This window comes from Marmota flaviventris, chromosome 15 (genome assembly GCF_047511675.1).
Source record: "Marmota flaviventris isolate mMarFla1 chromosome 15, mMarFla1.hap1, whole genome shotgun sequence".
Lineage (NCBI taxonomy): Eukaryota > Metazoa > Chordata > Mammalia > Rodentia > Sciuridae > Marmota > Marmota flaviventris.
Window position 1 is genome coordinate 37140396 of NC_092512.1, and position 17428 is coordinate 37157823.

Below are 17428 nucleotides of genomic sequence, written 5' to 3' on the forward strand. Positions count from 1 at the left end.
AATGTTAAAAATATATGACTTAAATCTTAAATAAGCTAGGAAAAAAAGGAAATAAATAGTTCACATGTGCTGAGAAATTACCTAGTAATGTCTGTAGTGATTAAATAAATTCTTAAAAGAATACACTGTTTGAAAATATGCTCCTAATATTTAAAAATTTCATGCATTTTATTCATTTTAAGAATATCACTTAAAAGAATTAGTTTGAGAACATATGCACATGTGTTGTACTGGTAGACAATGAAGGTTTTAAACTTCTAAAGTTACTGGTATGCACTCCATGGTTCATCTTCTACTCAGTCTATGACAACACAAATTTGTCCAGATTCAAGAGGGCATCAAATTAGGTAATTTGAAGTAGCAGTGAGAAGAAAACAATGGCATAAAAAAAAAAAAGTAATCTCAGCAAAGTCACAAAAGGAATGACAAAGCAGTATTGGTCAACTCTTGATCATTCGATAAGTGCACAATTTGAAAGCATTATATTTAACATCTGACTTTGATTTTCTTATGGTTGATAGTAAAAATAGTTTGTCTTCACAAACCCAGAATGACAAAAGCATTTATAATTGATTCAGAAAGATTACAGTGGAAATCCAATCTATAATTTGAAAACACTTTATAGTTCATTTAACAAAGTGAATGATACAGAGAAAAATGAAAATCAAGAGTTGACTTTATGGATAGTTCAATTCCTTCTCTGGGTTCCTGGTTAAGGGCAGTTCTGTATCAAAATTTTAAAATGATTTCTTACAGAAGGAAAGAAGCCAGAGCAATTACTGAAAGGGTCCTGCTTGCTGACGGGTCGAACCAACAAGGTGCGTCTGTTCAGCTTGTCAGTACAGGAAAGGAAGACACCTCCACATTGCCCCAAAGACCAACACTCTTCCCCAAGGCTTGAAGTGATGGACAGGAGCAAAGAAGGTTGAAAGACAAAAAGCAATAAAAGCCATAAGCAAAAAAAATCTGTAAAGATTTTAATTCTGCTCAAGTTTGCATAGGTTTAGGTTTGAGCCACAGTTAGGTAGGGACTCTGTCTGGACCATCTTCTGCAAAAGTATTGTTAATGGAAGTAAACAAAAAATAATTGCTTTTAGTCCACAATTACTTCTTTAAGTTTACGGTAAAAGACAATCCAGTATGAACTCACTTACGAAGGGAAGAGCTTATAAAAGTCAATGTAATAGTTCATTAAAGTTAAATAATAATAGGAATCCTACCTTTGCGTTTTTGATAAATTTACTAAATTGCTATAAAAGATGGTTACAAAACATGAGCAGATTAAAAGAATAAATAGTTTTAAATTTATGAGGTAATTTTGGAGGAACATGTCAAAAAGAATATACTCCGAGCTTTAATTCTTGTAACCATTAGTCCTATTGCATGAAACAAAAATAAACAATTTAAAATGTTTTCAAAAATTATAATTACTAAATGAGTCTCACCACAGATTTTTCTTTGCATTGTAGAAATATTCCTTCAAAATGTCCTGACTGCCAACCTTCCCCTTGCCTGGAAAACATAAGTTCACCTTATCTGTTCTCTTCAATTTTTCTGAGTTAAAAAATTGAGCACATATAACTATTTCAAAACTTCAAAAGTAAACAACACTACACTAAGTTGACTCTATGAATATAACAATGCAATCAATAAAACCCTTTACAAATTAGCATCACATCCTGATAATTCTGTATTTATTCTTTAACAGTAAATTATTCATTTGTTTGGTTGATTATGAATTTGAATCTCATCCACAAGCGTACATATGGTCCACAAGGGAGAAATCTATGTCTATTTTTATCAAATAGTATATCCTCAGTCCTTAGCATAGAGCTTGGCACATAACACACACTCAATAAACATTTGTATTTAAAGAATAAATAAATTACCTAAATATATAAAATTTATATACACTTAACTATAACTATAAATCAAAGATAAACTATAATAATTGTTCATCAAGAAATTATATTGCTCAAAAATTACATTGAAATATAATTTGCAAAGATCATTTTAATATAGATATATATCACTGAAGAGAAAATAATTAAACATCAAAAGCTAATTAATAATTTATTGTTAATATGATAAAAATAATTTTCACATTATTTAATAGGATAATATTATAACAGGTTCTAATATATAACCAGTGAAATATTTTACGATTTTTCAGTTGTGACAGATTTGATAATTACTGACATAAGCAAAATGATATATATAATAACAGGTAAGAATTCAAATGCTTTCAATAAAGAATTAGAAACTTTAAACAAAACAAAAGACTGCTATTAGGATATGCAGTGGATCAATACACATACAGAAAAACATGTTCCTGCAGGCAAACATAAAAAAATTGTTGAATGAATCCATATTCTGAATTCTGAAATAAATGGACTTTAATCCACTTTTCTAAAAGAAAATACTATTAAACAGAAAATACAATGTTATTTAAAATATTTTAGAAAAGCATTTGTGAGTTTTATGTGATATGAGTTCCATTTCAATAAAAAAATAAAAATTTAGAGTTGAGTTGTAAAGCCAAAAATACAAAAAGGATTTGCATTTTTACTTGGGAAAATCTAATGACAAAACTGTTTTACAGCTTTGTGGCAACTAAGTAGAAATTTACTTTTTTGCCATCATTATTTAGTATTCCAAACAAATCATATTTGCATATAATCTAACTTTTCATGAAAATTTATTAGGGAAGGAACAGTATGATTTTAGAAATATCTACCACATGTATATAAATGGTTTGTAATATAAGAAGTCTTCAAAGTGCTAGCAGATATGAGCAATTGCTCCATTCCAGTGCAGATTATATAGAGAATGAATAAAAGAATACAGCAAAAACCAGAGTCATCAAAGTATTCCAGGCATCTCTGCAAATATATAACACACTTAATAAAACTGTGTGAGATTATTAGTATAATCAGGTTATTTCATATAATATGGCTATGAGAATATTTACGAACAGATAGGTTAGCTTACAAAACAAAGTATTATTATAGCACATAAATGAATGAGTACTAAGTAAAATCAGCTTATCTGTTAAGAACCCTCACTGGGAACATGTATAGTAATTTTAAAAAATAACAAGTCAAACTAAGAAAAATTCTTAAAGTGACTTTGTTCAAAGAAAATACAGTTTTCCTATATTAATTATCATTTACCTGCTTCTATAGTGATCAATATTGAAACTCTCTATTTTACATTTCACTTTGGTATATACATCCTGCACGTCTATGGAAGCACTGAGATCTTCTAGTTCACTGACCATACAAACCTCTGTAAAAGAAGCAAACATAAATATCAGTACCTCATGTTCAATATTAACATTTTCTACTTTACATTTCACATTGGTATATGCAAACTGGACAACTTCAGAGACACTGAGACTATCCAAGTTTCAATAATTATATGCAAAATTAATATTAACACAGGCCTTACAATTAAGATAAGGCATCTATCTCAAGACAGGAGAAATTCCAATTAATGTTTGAAGTGCTAAGTCTGAGACCAGTTAATGATATTTATAATATATATTAACAATGATATAATGCATCAATATGACCAATGGTGAAACGGCCTTCTGGCAGTTAGGATAAATTTTAATACTAACAAGCAAAATGTAGGCATTACACAGTCAAAGAGAATATATGCACATAAACCTTAAATATTGACATAACTGTAAAATTAATAATAGAAATCACTTGAATTATACCTAATATTTACTTAATTATAAATGATAATAATAAAATTTAATTCTACTTTTAAAAAAAGTTCTTCATAATTGATGCTTTTAATAGAGAGAAGAAAAACAATCCTATACCTGTGCCTTTGTTTTCAGGATCTGGGGCAAAGAGCTTTATTGTAATTTTGGGGAGTACCCACTGCATCCAGAGACTAACCCGTCCACTCGATCCACCAATGTTACTAGTAGTTTGTTCCAAGGTAACAGAATCTGAGAATGGTGAATCATCACCTGCCTGAATAGAATCTCCCTGGGGTAAAGAAAAACAAACAAACAAAAAAATCTGTAACAAAAATAACTACAAACAAAATTTATAATTTTAAATTATTATTTGTAACTCTTCTACATCATGCTAATGGTAATCATATAAATATTAAGGCTAATAATGTTAAGCATATAGAGTACCTGTTTTTATAGTTACAATATATAGGCATGGTATTCCAGTTTTCTCTAAAGATACATAAGATCCAGAAGTAGTTAGGATCATATCAACAATTATTTTCTTAGAGAGTAAAGGTCTATGGAAGTACTGAGATCTACTAGTTCACTGACCATACAAACCTCTGTAAAAGAAGCAAACATAAATATCAGTACCTCATGTTCAATATTAACATTTTCTACTTTACATTTCACATTGGTATATACAAACTGGACATCTAAAGAGACACTGGCCAAATCCAGCTGTTTTGGAGAATGAAGTTTTATTAGATCACAGATACATCTACTCTTTTATTTACATGGTTGCTTTTCAGCAGAGCTCAGAAGTTGCTACAAAGATAACATGGTCCATAAAGCCTAGAATGCTTACTATTTCACCCTTTACAGTGAAAATCTATTGACCTCTTATGCAGAGTATTTATGAATGAATCTAGAACCATCATAACAAAGTCATTAGCACAGTTTAAGAAACAACAAAACATTCATCATATATTACATATTTTAGTATGAGGAGACACTAAAATTAGTAGATTGGACAACATATTTTTAAAATGTTTTAAATGATTAAACTGTAGAAGAATAAAGCATGAGCTTTTTCAATTCAATACATATATTCTCAATATTGAATATGTATCAGGTTCTAAGTTGGGTACTTACAAACTTGCCACTGAAGGCTTATTGATTTCTTTTTGGTCTTTTCAGCAGCTCTTAGAAGCTCACAAGGTGGGGTGGAAAATCCTTTTTTAATTTAAAGTTAAACTGGAGTTGAATAACTTCAGTTTCAAATGAAGAAAAAGATGGTGCTAGAGGCAGTGATCACTAACTGATATGTTTTGTTCTTTTAGGATTAGCTACACAGTATTTCGAGTTTTGAAATCCCAAACTTTGCTATTCACTTGAAACTTCAAATAAAACTTGGGAGCCCAAACCCATACACTCTGAGAAGTGATCACATATAACCTGCTTATTGCCTGTTTAAAATACATACATGTGCATGTATTTAAATTTTAGTTATATGTACACTTCATTAAATTTAGTTTGGCAGGCAATATAATTTACTAGGTTAAGAACTTCAAAAACAAGCTGTGTAATTTTAGGCCAATAATTTAATTTCTAAGAGTACATCACCTCCTTTGTAAAATGTTTTTTACAATGACACAAAATCTCTTACAGTGGTCCATCCTGCCATGGGCAGACACCCACCAGAGCTCAGGCTCTGGCACCAGACGCCCTCTTCTGACCAGCAGACCACTGCAGGAGCTCAGGAACAGCCCAGCTCTGCCCACTGAGGCATATGTGGGACCCAGGCCCAGGGTAGGTCTGGGTTTTCCACTCCTTGGGACCCAAGCTTAACCCACTTCCATCTTGGGACACTGCAGACATCATCATAACCTTCCTCACGCAGTAGCCCCTACCTTTTGACCACAGACAGGGCCTGGAAGAAGCTGAATCTGAGAGCAGACTTTCAAAAGACAGTGTAAGGCCCACCTTTCAGGCCCATCTGTATAAGACATTCCATCCAGCTTGGGGCACTTCCACTATTATCAAGAGTTACCTCAGTTATTGCCGCCACCAACTTTAAAGTGGCACACATTTGGAGACACCAGCAGCGTCTAGAAGCCCAACATCAAAGTGAGCTACAGAAATAAACAAAAATGGATGGGAATACAAATCATGTCTCAATAATAACCCTGAATGTTATTGGCCTAAACTCACCAATCAAAAGACATATACTAGGGGCTGGGTTTTGGCTCAGCTGCAGAGTGTTTGCCTAGCACATGTGAGGCACTGGGTTTGATCCTCAGCACAACGTTAAAAGAATAAATAAAATAAAGATATTGTGTCCAACTATAAATAATAAAATATTTAAAAAACACAAAAGACATAGATTAGCAGATTGGATTAAAAAAAAAAAAAGACCCAACAATATGCTCCCTCCAAGAGACTCATCTTATAGGAAAAGACATCCCCAGACTGAAGATAAAGCTTGGGAAAAATCATTTCACTCACATGGGCTGCAGAAGCAAGCAGGGGTTTCCATCCGCATATCAAATAAAGTAGACTCAAGCTAAAGTTAATCAAAAGGGATAAAGAAGGACACTACATACTGCTCAAGGGAACCATACAACAACAGACTTAACAATTATAAATATATATTCCCCAAACAATGAAGCACCTACATTCATCAAACAAACTCTTCCAAATTCAAGAGTCAAACGGACCAAAACACAATAATTTTGGGTGACTTTAACACACCTCTTTCACCACTAGATAGATCTTCCAAACAAAAGCTGAACAAAGAAACTGTAGAACTCAATAATACAATCAATAACTTAGACTAAACTGACATAGAGAGAATATTTGATCCTTCAATGAGTGAATACACTTTCTTCTCAGCAGCACATGGATCCATCTCTAAAACAGACCATATATTATGCCACAAAGAAACCCTCGGCAAATATAAAAAAGAGATAATACCCTGCATTCTCTCAGATCATAATGGAATGAAATTAGAAATCAATGATAAAATAAGAAATAAAGTCTACTCCAACAGCTGGAGACAAAATAATATGCTGCTGAATGAACAAGGGGTTACAGAAGACATCAAGGAGGAGATTAAAAAATTTTTAGAGGTGAATGAGAACACAGATACAACATATCAAAATCTCTGGGACGCTATGAAAGCAATTCTAAGAGAAAAGTTCACTGCATGGAGTTCATTCCTTAAAAGAAGAAAAAGTCAACAAATAAATGACTTAACATTACATCTAAAAAAAAAAAGTTGGTTCTTTGAAAAAATAAATAAAATCGACAGACCCTTAGCCATGCTAATAAAGAGGAGAGAGAAAACTCAGATTACTTACATACATGATAAAAAAGGAAATATCACAATAGACATTACAGAAATACAGAAGATAATCAGAAATTATTTTGAAAACTTGTACTCCAATAAAATAGAAAATATCAAAGGCATTGACAAATTTCTAGAGTCATATGATTTGCCCAAATTGAATCAGGATGATATACACAATTTAAACGATCAAGTTCAAGCAACAAAATAGAAGAAGCCATCAGAAGCCTACCAACCAAGAAAAACCCAGGGCTGGATGGATACACAGCTGAGTACTACAAGACCTTTGAAGAATAACTAATACCAATACTTTCCAATTTATTTCAAGAAATAGAAAAAGAGGGAGGACTTCCAAACTCATTCTATGAGGCCAATATCACCTGAATTCCAAAACCAGGCAAAGACACAGCAAAAAAAGAGAAAACTTCAGACCAATATCTTTAATGAATATAGATGCAAAAATTATTAATAAAATTCTGGTAAATCGAATACAAAAACATATCAAAAAGATAGTACACCATGATCAAGAGGTGTTCATTCCAGGAATGTAAGGTTGGCTCAACATATGGAAATCAATAAACGTAATCCATCAGATCAATAGACTGATAAGAACTGGAAACAAGGAAAACTACCCTCATTTTTATTAGCATCATAAATAAATACATTAATTAAATACTTGGGAATCAACAAAAGAGGTGAAAGACCTCTACAATGAAAACTACAGAACACTAGAGAAAAAAACTAAAGACCTTAGAGGATGGAAAGACCTCCCTTGTTCTTGGATAGGCAGAATTAATATTATCAAAATGGCCATATTACCAAAAAGCACTATACAGATTCAATGCAATCCCAATCATAATCCCAATGACATTCTTTATAGAAATAGAAAAAGCAGTCATGAGATTCATCTGGAAAAATAAGAGACCCAGAATAGCTAAAGCAATCCTTAGCAGAAAGAGTGAAGCAGGTGACATTACTATAGCAGACATTAAACTATCTACAGAGCAATAGTAACAAAAACAGCATGGTACTGGCACCAAAATAGACTGGTGGACCAATAGTATAGAATAGAGGACAAAGAGACTAACCCATATAATTACAGTTACCATATATTTGACAAAGGTGCCAAAAACATACTTTGGAGAAAAGATAGCCTCTGCAACAAATGGTGCTGGGAAAATTGGAAATCCATATGCAACAAAATGAAATTAAACTCCTATCTCTCACCATGCACAAAACTCAAAGAGGATCAAGCACCTAGGAATTAAGCTAGTGATACTACATCTATTAGAACAAAAAGTAGGCCCAGATCTCCATCATGTTGGATTAGCCCCAACTTCCATAATAAGAATCCTATAGTGCAAGTTTTAATATCAAGAATCAAAAGAAAGAATCAGTGAGGTGAATAGAGAACCTACTAATTGAAAACAAATTCTTACCACACACAAGTCAGATGGAGCACTAATTTCTAGAATACATAAAGAATTCAAAAATCTTAACACAAAAAATACAAATAACCAATCAATAAATGGGCCAAGGAACTGAACAGACACTTGTCAGAAGATGATATACAATCAATCAACAAATACATGAAAAAATGTTCAACATCTCTAGTAATTAGAGAAATGCAAATCAAAACTACTCTTAAGATTTCATCTCACTCTAGTCAGAATGGCAGCTATCAAGAATACAAACAACAATAAGTGTTGGCAAGGATGAGGGGGAAAACACACATTCATACATTGCTGATGGGACTGCAAATTGGTGCAGCCAATCTGGAAAGCAGTACGGAGAGTTCTTGGAAAACGTGGAATGGAACCACCATTTGACCCAGCTATCCCAGTCCTTGGTCAATGTTTATAGCAGCACAATTCACAATACCTAAATTATGGAACCAACTCTAGATGCCCTTCCATAGATGAATGAATAAAAAAATGTGGTATATATACACAATGGAATATTACTTCGCATTAGAAGAGAATAAAATCATGGCATTTGTAGGTAAATGGATGGAGCTGGAGAATATAATGCAAAGTGTAATTAGCCAATCCCAAAAAACCAAATGCTGAATGATTTCTCTGATTTAAGGATGGTGATTCATAATATGCTGCGGGGGTGGGAGGATGGAAGGATTAAATGAACTCTAGATAGGGCAAAGGGCAAAGGGGGAGGGAGTGGAAGGGAGCCCCCTCAACTCCTATAGGGGGTAGGAAAGATGGTGGAATGGTCATCATCACCTTAAGTACATGTATGAAGACACGAAGAATGTGACAACCAGAGATATGAAAAATTGTGCTCTATATGTGTAATATGAATTGTAATGTATTCTGCTGTCATATATAACAAATTAAAATTTAAAAAAATAAAAGAAGATTAAATGCAAACTTGAATGTGAATGACATATTTACATATAATAAACATTTTATAACTGGCAGCTATAATTATCAGCACCAAGCAGAACCAATTCTAAAGAAAATGGATACTCACATTCTTATGTAACTTGATATGCCTACTTCTCATTTTGTCATCTAACTTCAGATGCAGTTCTGTTTGGTATTTACATTCTTAATCTCTAATAGTTCACTGTTGCTCTGAATGTCTCAAACAAAACATCCATTTCCTATGCTAAGATAGTGTAACAAAAAAAACCCCTAAAATTTTAGAGAAATTGGGGCTGGGGTTGTAGCTCAGAGTTAGAGCGCTCGCCTAACAAGTGCAGGGCCCTGGGTTTGATCCTCAGCACCATAAATAAATTAAAAAAAAGGCATTGTGTCCAACTACAACTAAAAAAATACATTAAAATTTTTTCAGAGAAATCAATATAGTAATTATACTACTTTTATCAATAGTTTTTCAGACCAGAAGTCACTTCTAAAGTAAAATAAAATCCCATACAAAATCAAACAAAACTGTGCTCTTTACCACAAAGACACCATCCAGAAAAGGGTATGTTTTATTCCTGTATCAAGATTTTACTCTGACCTCAGTGCTTTACAACATCTTTCAATCAGAAGAAAATTCAATTTTTCCAAATCCTCAGATGGAGTCAAGACCAAATGGGGAAGACTTTCACAGAATGACATTAAGTGTTTACTGTACAAATCCTTTGGCACCAAGCACAATAAAGCATTAGAGCCTTGGGACTGACTGTGACACAAAATTATGGTTAAACCTGACTTGAAGACAGCTTTGTCACTCCTTGACCCAATTCTACCAAACAAAGAGAACAACCTGCAGTTTGTGAGGGTTTCATATAAACACTTCTTTAAAATTAGTCCTAATTTGCTACAATTGAAATTTCTAGAACTTGAGAAGCTATTAAAAAAAAATCAGATTTTTGGGTGGCTGTGTATGTAGCAACAGCTAATTAAAAGCACAAATTCTGGAAAATAATGCTTTTGTTGTTGTTGTTTAACAAAGTCAAATTAAATAAAAGACAACATAATGTAATCAGTATGCCTTTCTTTATGGATAGGTTCTTAGAGCTGAAGCATGCATAAATTAAATCCTCCCAACATTGAGAAGAACATTCTAAAAACTGTTTTAAGTAGAAGTGCTTATTTATATGATCCCTAGATAATTTATAATTTAAACTGAGTAAAATATTTTCCAGAATAGAAAACTGCAGAGAAAAAAAATCATCTCAAATCAACAAAACCTTAATTTTCAACATTACTGTATACACTTGGTAAGAATGCTAAGAAAACTGTGGCTTCAAATTTAGTAAATACTCTTGAGAAAAATCTTTTCTGTACTTCCTCATTCAGTTTCAATTTCCATTATGGATTTATAATGTTTGGTATGGCGTTGTTAAACATGTTTTTGCATTAATTTTCTGCTCTGTTACCAAATCTATAGTGAAGATGGAGCCAGAAATGGAGATGCTGAACTTTTTTCACACACCTCCTTGGGCCAAGTTCTAAAATAAACAGTTCATTTTTTTTTTAATCATTTTGTTGCAAATTGACCAAAATACTGAATTTGTTTTCCTCGGTGGATTTATCTTGATTTATCTGGAAGAACAAACACTTCAGCCATTCATCCTTGGCCTGCTTCAGAGCTCAGGAATGATCATACATTTTGGCCACATTGCTACTTTCTCTTATCAAAATTACTCCAGCATTCTTGTTCAATCACAAAATCTCCCAAAGGGCTAAACATTTCCACCACTGTTTGTACTTAAGTCAACAGAAACAAGTGGCCTTCTGAGGTCTCCACTACCTTTCTCTCACTATTTCAATGCAAGGGTTGGAAAAAATGATTAACTGCTTTTAAGCTCAGTATGTTAGTCTTTCACTCATATTTCCTACTATACCTCCACCCAAACTAAAATGCAGGATAGTACAGTGCTCATTATCAGCATGTCAGCATGAAAAAAATTACTCAGTTTAAATTATAAATTATCTAGGGATCATGTAAATAAGCACTTCTACTTAAAACAGTTTTTAGAATGTAGTTTTCAAAACTAGAATCATTTTTAGTAAGATCTCCATATTCAGGAGAATTTTAAAATAATAATTCTGACTCAAATAAGAAAAAAATACTTTCAGTAGTAAAATATTTAAAAATTTATGAGTTTTATTTATTTAAAATTTATTTTCTTTATTTCTAAATTTTTGTAGTTCTGGGGATTGAACCCATGGCCTCAAACATTCTAGGCAACTGGTCTGCCACTGAACTACATTCCCACCACCTATGCACTTTTTTGAATGCAAATTTTAATTAGAAACTTTAAAAAATCAAAACTACAATTCTGAAATGCACCCCAAATACATAATTGGCATAAATAAGCAAAATAAATATAGGGTAACATCAGATTACAATGTTATATTTATACAATAAAACTGTCTAAATTTTACAAAAAGCAAGTAGCCAATAGAGATGAAAGATAGACGCATTTTCTGATAGGAATATTTTGAAAGAGAAAAAGTATTATATACAAAACATTTTGCTGAATGGTATGTGAAGGCTACAGAATATCCTTCATTGCTTTGACCAACTTTGATATATCTTTGTTTATTCCACAGTTATGCAAGTGGTAAAGAGAATAATCTAAATGTCATGATTTTCATATTTTAAATGAAATTCCTCCATAAATATTAGAGATAAACCCATTTAAAGAAATATATTTTAAAAAGTCAATATCCAGGAAAATATTTAAAAATAATTATGAGACAGTCTTACAATAATAATTGAGTAAAGAGGTCAAATTAAATATACTATTTAAAGGATTATTTAAATAGTAATTTGAGGTAAAATATTCTGTTGGTTAAATAATTGAAAATCTGAAAACAGTTTTGCTTTAGCAGTTGATGTTAAGCAATCTCTCAGTTTCAGTTTATAATTAACTGCAAGTCAATGTATTTTAAGCAATTACAGATATTTTAAAAAATAACCATCTCATGCTAGATTTTCTTTTTAAACATAGGCTGCTAATAAATTAATTTTAATTCTTTGGTCAATAAACAATGTCAACTGAATTTTGCCAAGAAATTAAGCTTTTAAACAGTGGTAGGTTAATACATATCAATTTCTATTTTAGGTAGAATCAGTATTTTTAGCATTTACTTAGAACTTTAGATTTTTTTAAAGTTTAAAAATTATTTCTTATACCGTTGTTAGAAATAAAGAAGACATCATCACACAGTTTATATAAAGTATAGGTATAAAAGCTAAAATTTTAAAAATGGTTTGACTAAAATCACCACTACATTGGGATTTAATTTCATCAACAGAGTAAAACCATCCATAATTAATGTCCTTTCTAAATTGTCTTCACTAACACTATTGAAAACACAGAGGTTCAAAATACCATTTTATGTAGTAATAACAATTTCAAAAGAACCTATAGATTGTGAGTTTTTGTGTAAGGGAAATACACAAATATGTTGTATTTGTGTGTTTTATTTGTTTAATTGTCATAAAAAAGAATCATGAAAATGTTAGTGTTTTAATGATATTTCTATTGTTGAGCTGTTCTGTCAGTAAAGATGATATACATATAAAAATTTTTAATGAATGTAATCTATATAGTGTTTCACTTTCCCAAATACCTATCTCAACGTAAATTTTTCTTGGGGTACTGGGAACTGAACCCAGGTCCTCATGCTTGATAGGCAATCACTTGACCTCCAAGCTATATATCATCTACCCTCCCCAAACAAACTTTTTGATAACTTCACATAGCTGAGGTACAGTGGCATACTGGTAAAATTTGGTCTTTGGATCCATGACAACTGTTAAAATGGCATAAATACCTATCTGATTAACAAGATTTTTTTTTCTATCACTTTAGAATTCAGAATTGTCTCTAGAAAGCAGCTCAGTTATGGGCTAAATTTCCCAGTTCACCTTTTTTATTATATGTATACACATATTCATACCTCACTAGAAATATTATAAATTCTTCTAAGGATAAAAGATTATGTCTTTTACTTACTTTGTTTTTTAAAAAGGTGTAACATTAATAAGTGTCAAATTTAAGAAATTAAAAAAAAAAAGAAAAACAGAATAAACCCAAGAAAAAGGCAGAATCTATCTTAATATAAGTAGGGAGCAAATGTTACCCCTGAGAATTTTTAAACTCAACTCTGGGGTACATATAGGCTGATGGGCTTGATTTCATACTGCCTGATGTTTCACGAACCTTCTAGCAATGAAATAAACAGTAAAGGGGTGTAAAGCTACTGATAGCACAGAAGTAAATACATTTGACTTTGTTGAGGAACAGGCATTCAACCACTATGTAAGAACCTAATAAAGTTCTGATGAGAATTATGATGAAGAGCACCCAACACAAAATTTTATAAGACATATGGAAAAAATCTTCTATAACCAAGAGTTAAGAAAACAATAAACAGTGAAATTAGACTCTGAGGAAATTAAGATACCAGATCTGATAAAAACTATAATTAGGTTTAAAATGATAAAAAACAAATTAAAAATATAAACTTGTATACAGTTATATTCATATAAAATATTTGTAGTGGCTTACTGAACAAATATTTCTCTATATCATGTGCCATGATAAACTAAATTTATGTTAATCATTATATTAGTTGATATTATAAAATCATTTAACATATATATTCTACAGAACAATATGCTTAGAACCTACCCTGTACAGAGTTTAAAATAATGGAGGTTATCCTTTGACAATAAAGAGAATGGGTGATAAACAGTGGTAGAAAGTTTCTAAACCAAATCTAGTATAGGATTGAGATAATATAATCATGATTTGACACCTTTCTTCTGAGCCAAAGGAAATGTTCCAACCTTAGTAATTTTACTTCAAATCTATAATGTTTACCTTAAAGCTTATTTCAGATGAAAGATAGCATAAAATAAAACTAATGTGAAAATAAAATGGGCTCATTTGTTAATATGTCTTTTGCTATTTGCATAAAATTTGATTAGGCCAAAATAAAGCTGAAGTTTCCCTTCCCAATAATGATAATTATCAAGAGAGAAAATTATGTTCATCTTTACAATTATTGCCTAATAGTTTTAAATGAATTGTAAAATATATCCAACCTACACTAGAAGTTCTTATCAGGACAATTAGGCAACAAAAAGAAGAAAAAGGTATCCAAATTGGAAAGAAAAAGTAAAATTACATCTTGTGAAAGACTACATTATCTTATATGTAGAAAACTTATCTAAGGGCTCAACAAAACTAACAAAATTTTCAGAACTAATAAACTCAGCAAAGTTCCAGGAAACCAAAACAAAACACAATATTCTATTGTTTCCATGCACTATTAGTGAATTTTAAAAAAACAATTCTAGTCATAATCCCATTTGGAAGAATAAAATACTTAGAAATAAATCTAACCAAAAGAGGGAAATGTTTGTACACTGAAAATTACAAAATGTTGATAAAATAAATTAAAGATGATAGAAATAAATGGAAAAACATCTGTTCATGTATCAGAAAATTTGATATTTAGATTTCAACTTGCTGATTAATAGATACAGAGTTTCAGTGGGGAGCAATGAAAATATTATGAAAGTGGATGGATGTACAATAATGTAAAAGTATTTAATGCCACAGAATTTTATTAAAAATGTTGAAATGGTAAATGTTATGTTGTGTATTGTTACAGTTTGGATCTGGAATATCCCCCCCACCCCCCAGCCCCGCCCAAAGCCTATGTGTTAAATAAAGGCTTAGTCCCCAGCTTGGTGCTACTGGGAGGTGAAGTACTGGGAACTTGAAGAGGTGGGCCTCATGGGAGGTCTTCCAGTTATTTGGGGTGACTTAATATTGGGATCCTAGCCTCTTTCTCTTCTGCTTTCTTATTTCTAGCCATGTGGTGAGCAGTTTCACTCTGAACCTACAGCCGAAGAAAAATAGGCCAACCAATCATACACTGAAACCTCCAAAACTGAGCCAAAATAAATCTTTTCTCTTTACAAGTTGGCGGTTTCAGGTATTATTTACAGTAACAGACTAATACATGTTTGTTTTCCCACAATAAAAAAAAATTAAGACAAAAAATGCAAATTGGAAAATAAAAATCATACTTGTAAAAACAATATATTATATATGGTTAGCATCTATAATAAATACGCTCACTAGTTTTATTTGACATAAGGCCCCTGGAATGGAATTCAAATTTTTTCATTGAGCATTATTTTTCAATGAATAATATAAAATTCAGTTTCTAGGAATATAGCCGAATTGGGACTGGGAACAGGATCAAGACACTTTCCTGTGTTCCCTTCATAAAGTGTCCATTGTCCATGTAGTCTGAACTATTTCATTCTCTATGTATTCTCATCATCTTATAAGTTAAAATTTCTAAACAAGACTTAAACTAAGACTCTTTATTTATTATAACACATATGAGTTATGTATTATAATAAACCTCTTCAATCAAAGTAATTTTATTGATTATCATGAGGATATATAGTGATTACGAGAGTTTTTACATGAAAAGTATACTGTTGTAAGAGAGTAAAACAAGAAGGGAAACTTCCCAACTTATTTTTTGAAGACAGTATGATCTTTATACCAATATATGACAAAGCTATTATATGACAGAAAAGTCAAAGGCCAGTGTCATTCATGACTACAGGTACCCAAATCCTAAACAATTAGCAAACATTTCAGCAATATCCCAAAAGGAAAATATATAACAACCAAGATCGTGTTTGTTTCAGATATGCAAGCTCAGTTCATCAAGATAATTACTCACATAAACAAAGGAGACAAATCAAGTATCCATTGAATATAAATATCAAATACTGAAGAATAAATCTAGTACAAAATGAGCTAGCCCATAACAAAGGAAAGCAAAATCCTCATTAAATTAAAAAACAAAAATCAACAAAGAAATATATCTTTTTCACAAGGTACTAGAGAAATATAAACTCAGATAATGGTTGAACTAACATGTTGAAAGAAGTATCAATATTACCCCTATTTTATAGACAATGTAGCTAAGGTTAAATAATGTGATATTGAGTTGCAAAGATAAAATCTCAAGTTGTCAAATTCCACAGTCTCTACCATGGATTCCATAAATTTAGAATTGTGCTAATCTAAATTGGCCCACTCTATACCTTGGGTACCTTCAATTCACTGTTTCCATGTTCTAGTACATAAAGTGAAAATGCTGATCTAAAAGATTTCTCAGACAATCTCTTCTGACAATACAGTTGTAAACTGACAGATTAAGAGAAAGATCTTTGCTCACATGTCAAACTCTGTAAAACTACTATACCAAACTCAGAGAAAGCCAATTCTTAGGGCTAAGATAAGTGAGAGTCTATAACATCAAATAGGAAAGTAGCAGATAGCATTTAGTTCTTGCCAGGAGAAAAGAAATACCCCTTAGAGAAATTAAATTACTAATGTACTATTTTTTTTGTTTGTTTGAAAAGTTACTATGGAAACTAAACACTACTCTAATTTTCCCTTTTGGTATCCACATTTTATGCCAAAATTTTGAAATATGCTTGAACGCATTTGTTGTGTTCAGCACATATAATAAGTGCTACTATAATTTTAGACCATCCATGTTAGTAATAAGCAAATCATATGAAGATGACAGAAAAGTGCCCTTCAAAGTCAGAAAAATTGGTGTAAATAAAGCACCTAAAGACACCTAAAATATACTTTATTCAATACTGATTTTCTGACTTAGAAGAACACTTTTTTTTTCATTTCCCCCCTACTATTTTTTCCACATCTCAATTATCATTAGGTTAAAAAAAACAAACTAAAGAATATTAGTTTTGAAACAGTTTGCTAGACACAAGTCAAATAAAATGTAGAAGTCAAAATGATTTCACTAAAACTAATCAACCCATGTACCATAGTGTTCAAATCCAAATGTGGAAACAACCTACATATTCATCAAGAGACAAAGGGTTAAACT

The 17428-nt window shown here is 31.5% G+C and overlaps 1 protein-coding gene across 9 annotated transcripts in view; it reads right to left on the bottom strand.

Moving 5' to 3' along the window:
- The window catches only part of Vps13b (vacuolar protein sorting 13 homolog B), a 757361-nt gene that overhangs the window by 312177 nt on the left and 427756 nt on the right, over positions 1–17428 (bottom strand). For 6 of the 9 annotated variants that reach the window (XM_071602212.1, XM_071602213.1, XM_071602214.1 and 3 more), the window contains 3 exons: positions 3833–4004; positions 3174–3288; positions 755–896 (listed from right to left, as the gene is read on the bottom strand). In XM_071602212.1, the coding sequence (XP_071458313.1) occupies positions 755–896; positions 3174–3288; positions 3833–4004 (429 nt within the window). Of the gene's footprint in view, positions 1–754; positions 897–1445; positions 1513–3173; positions 3289–3832; positions 4005–17428 lie in introns of those variants that run through there. The other 3 variants (XM_071602219.1, XM_071602215.1, XM_071602217.1) reach the window with 3 other exon arrangements.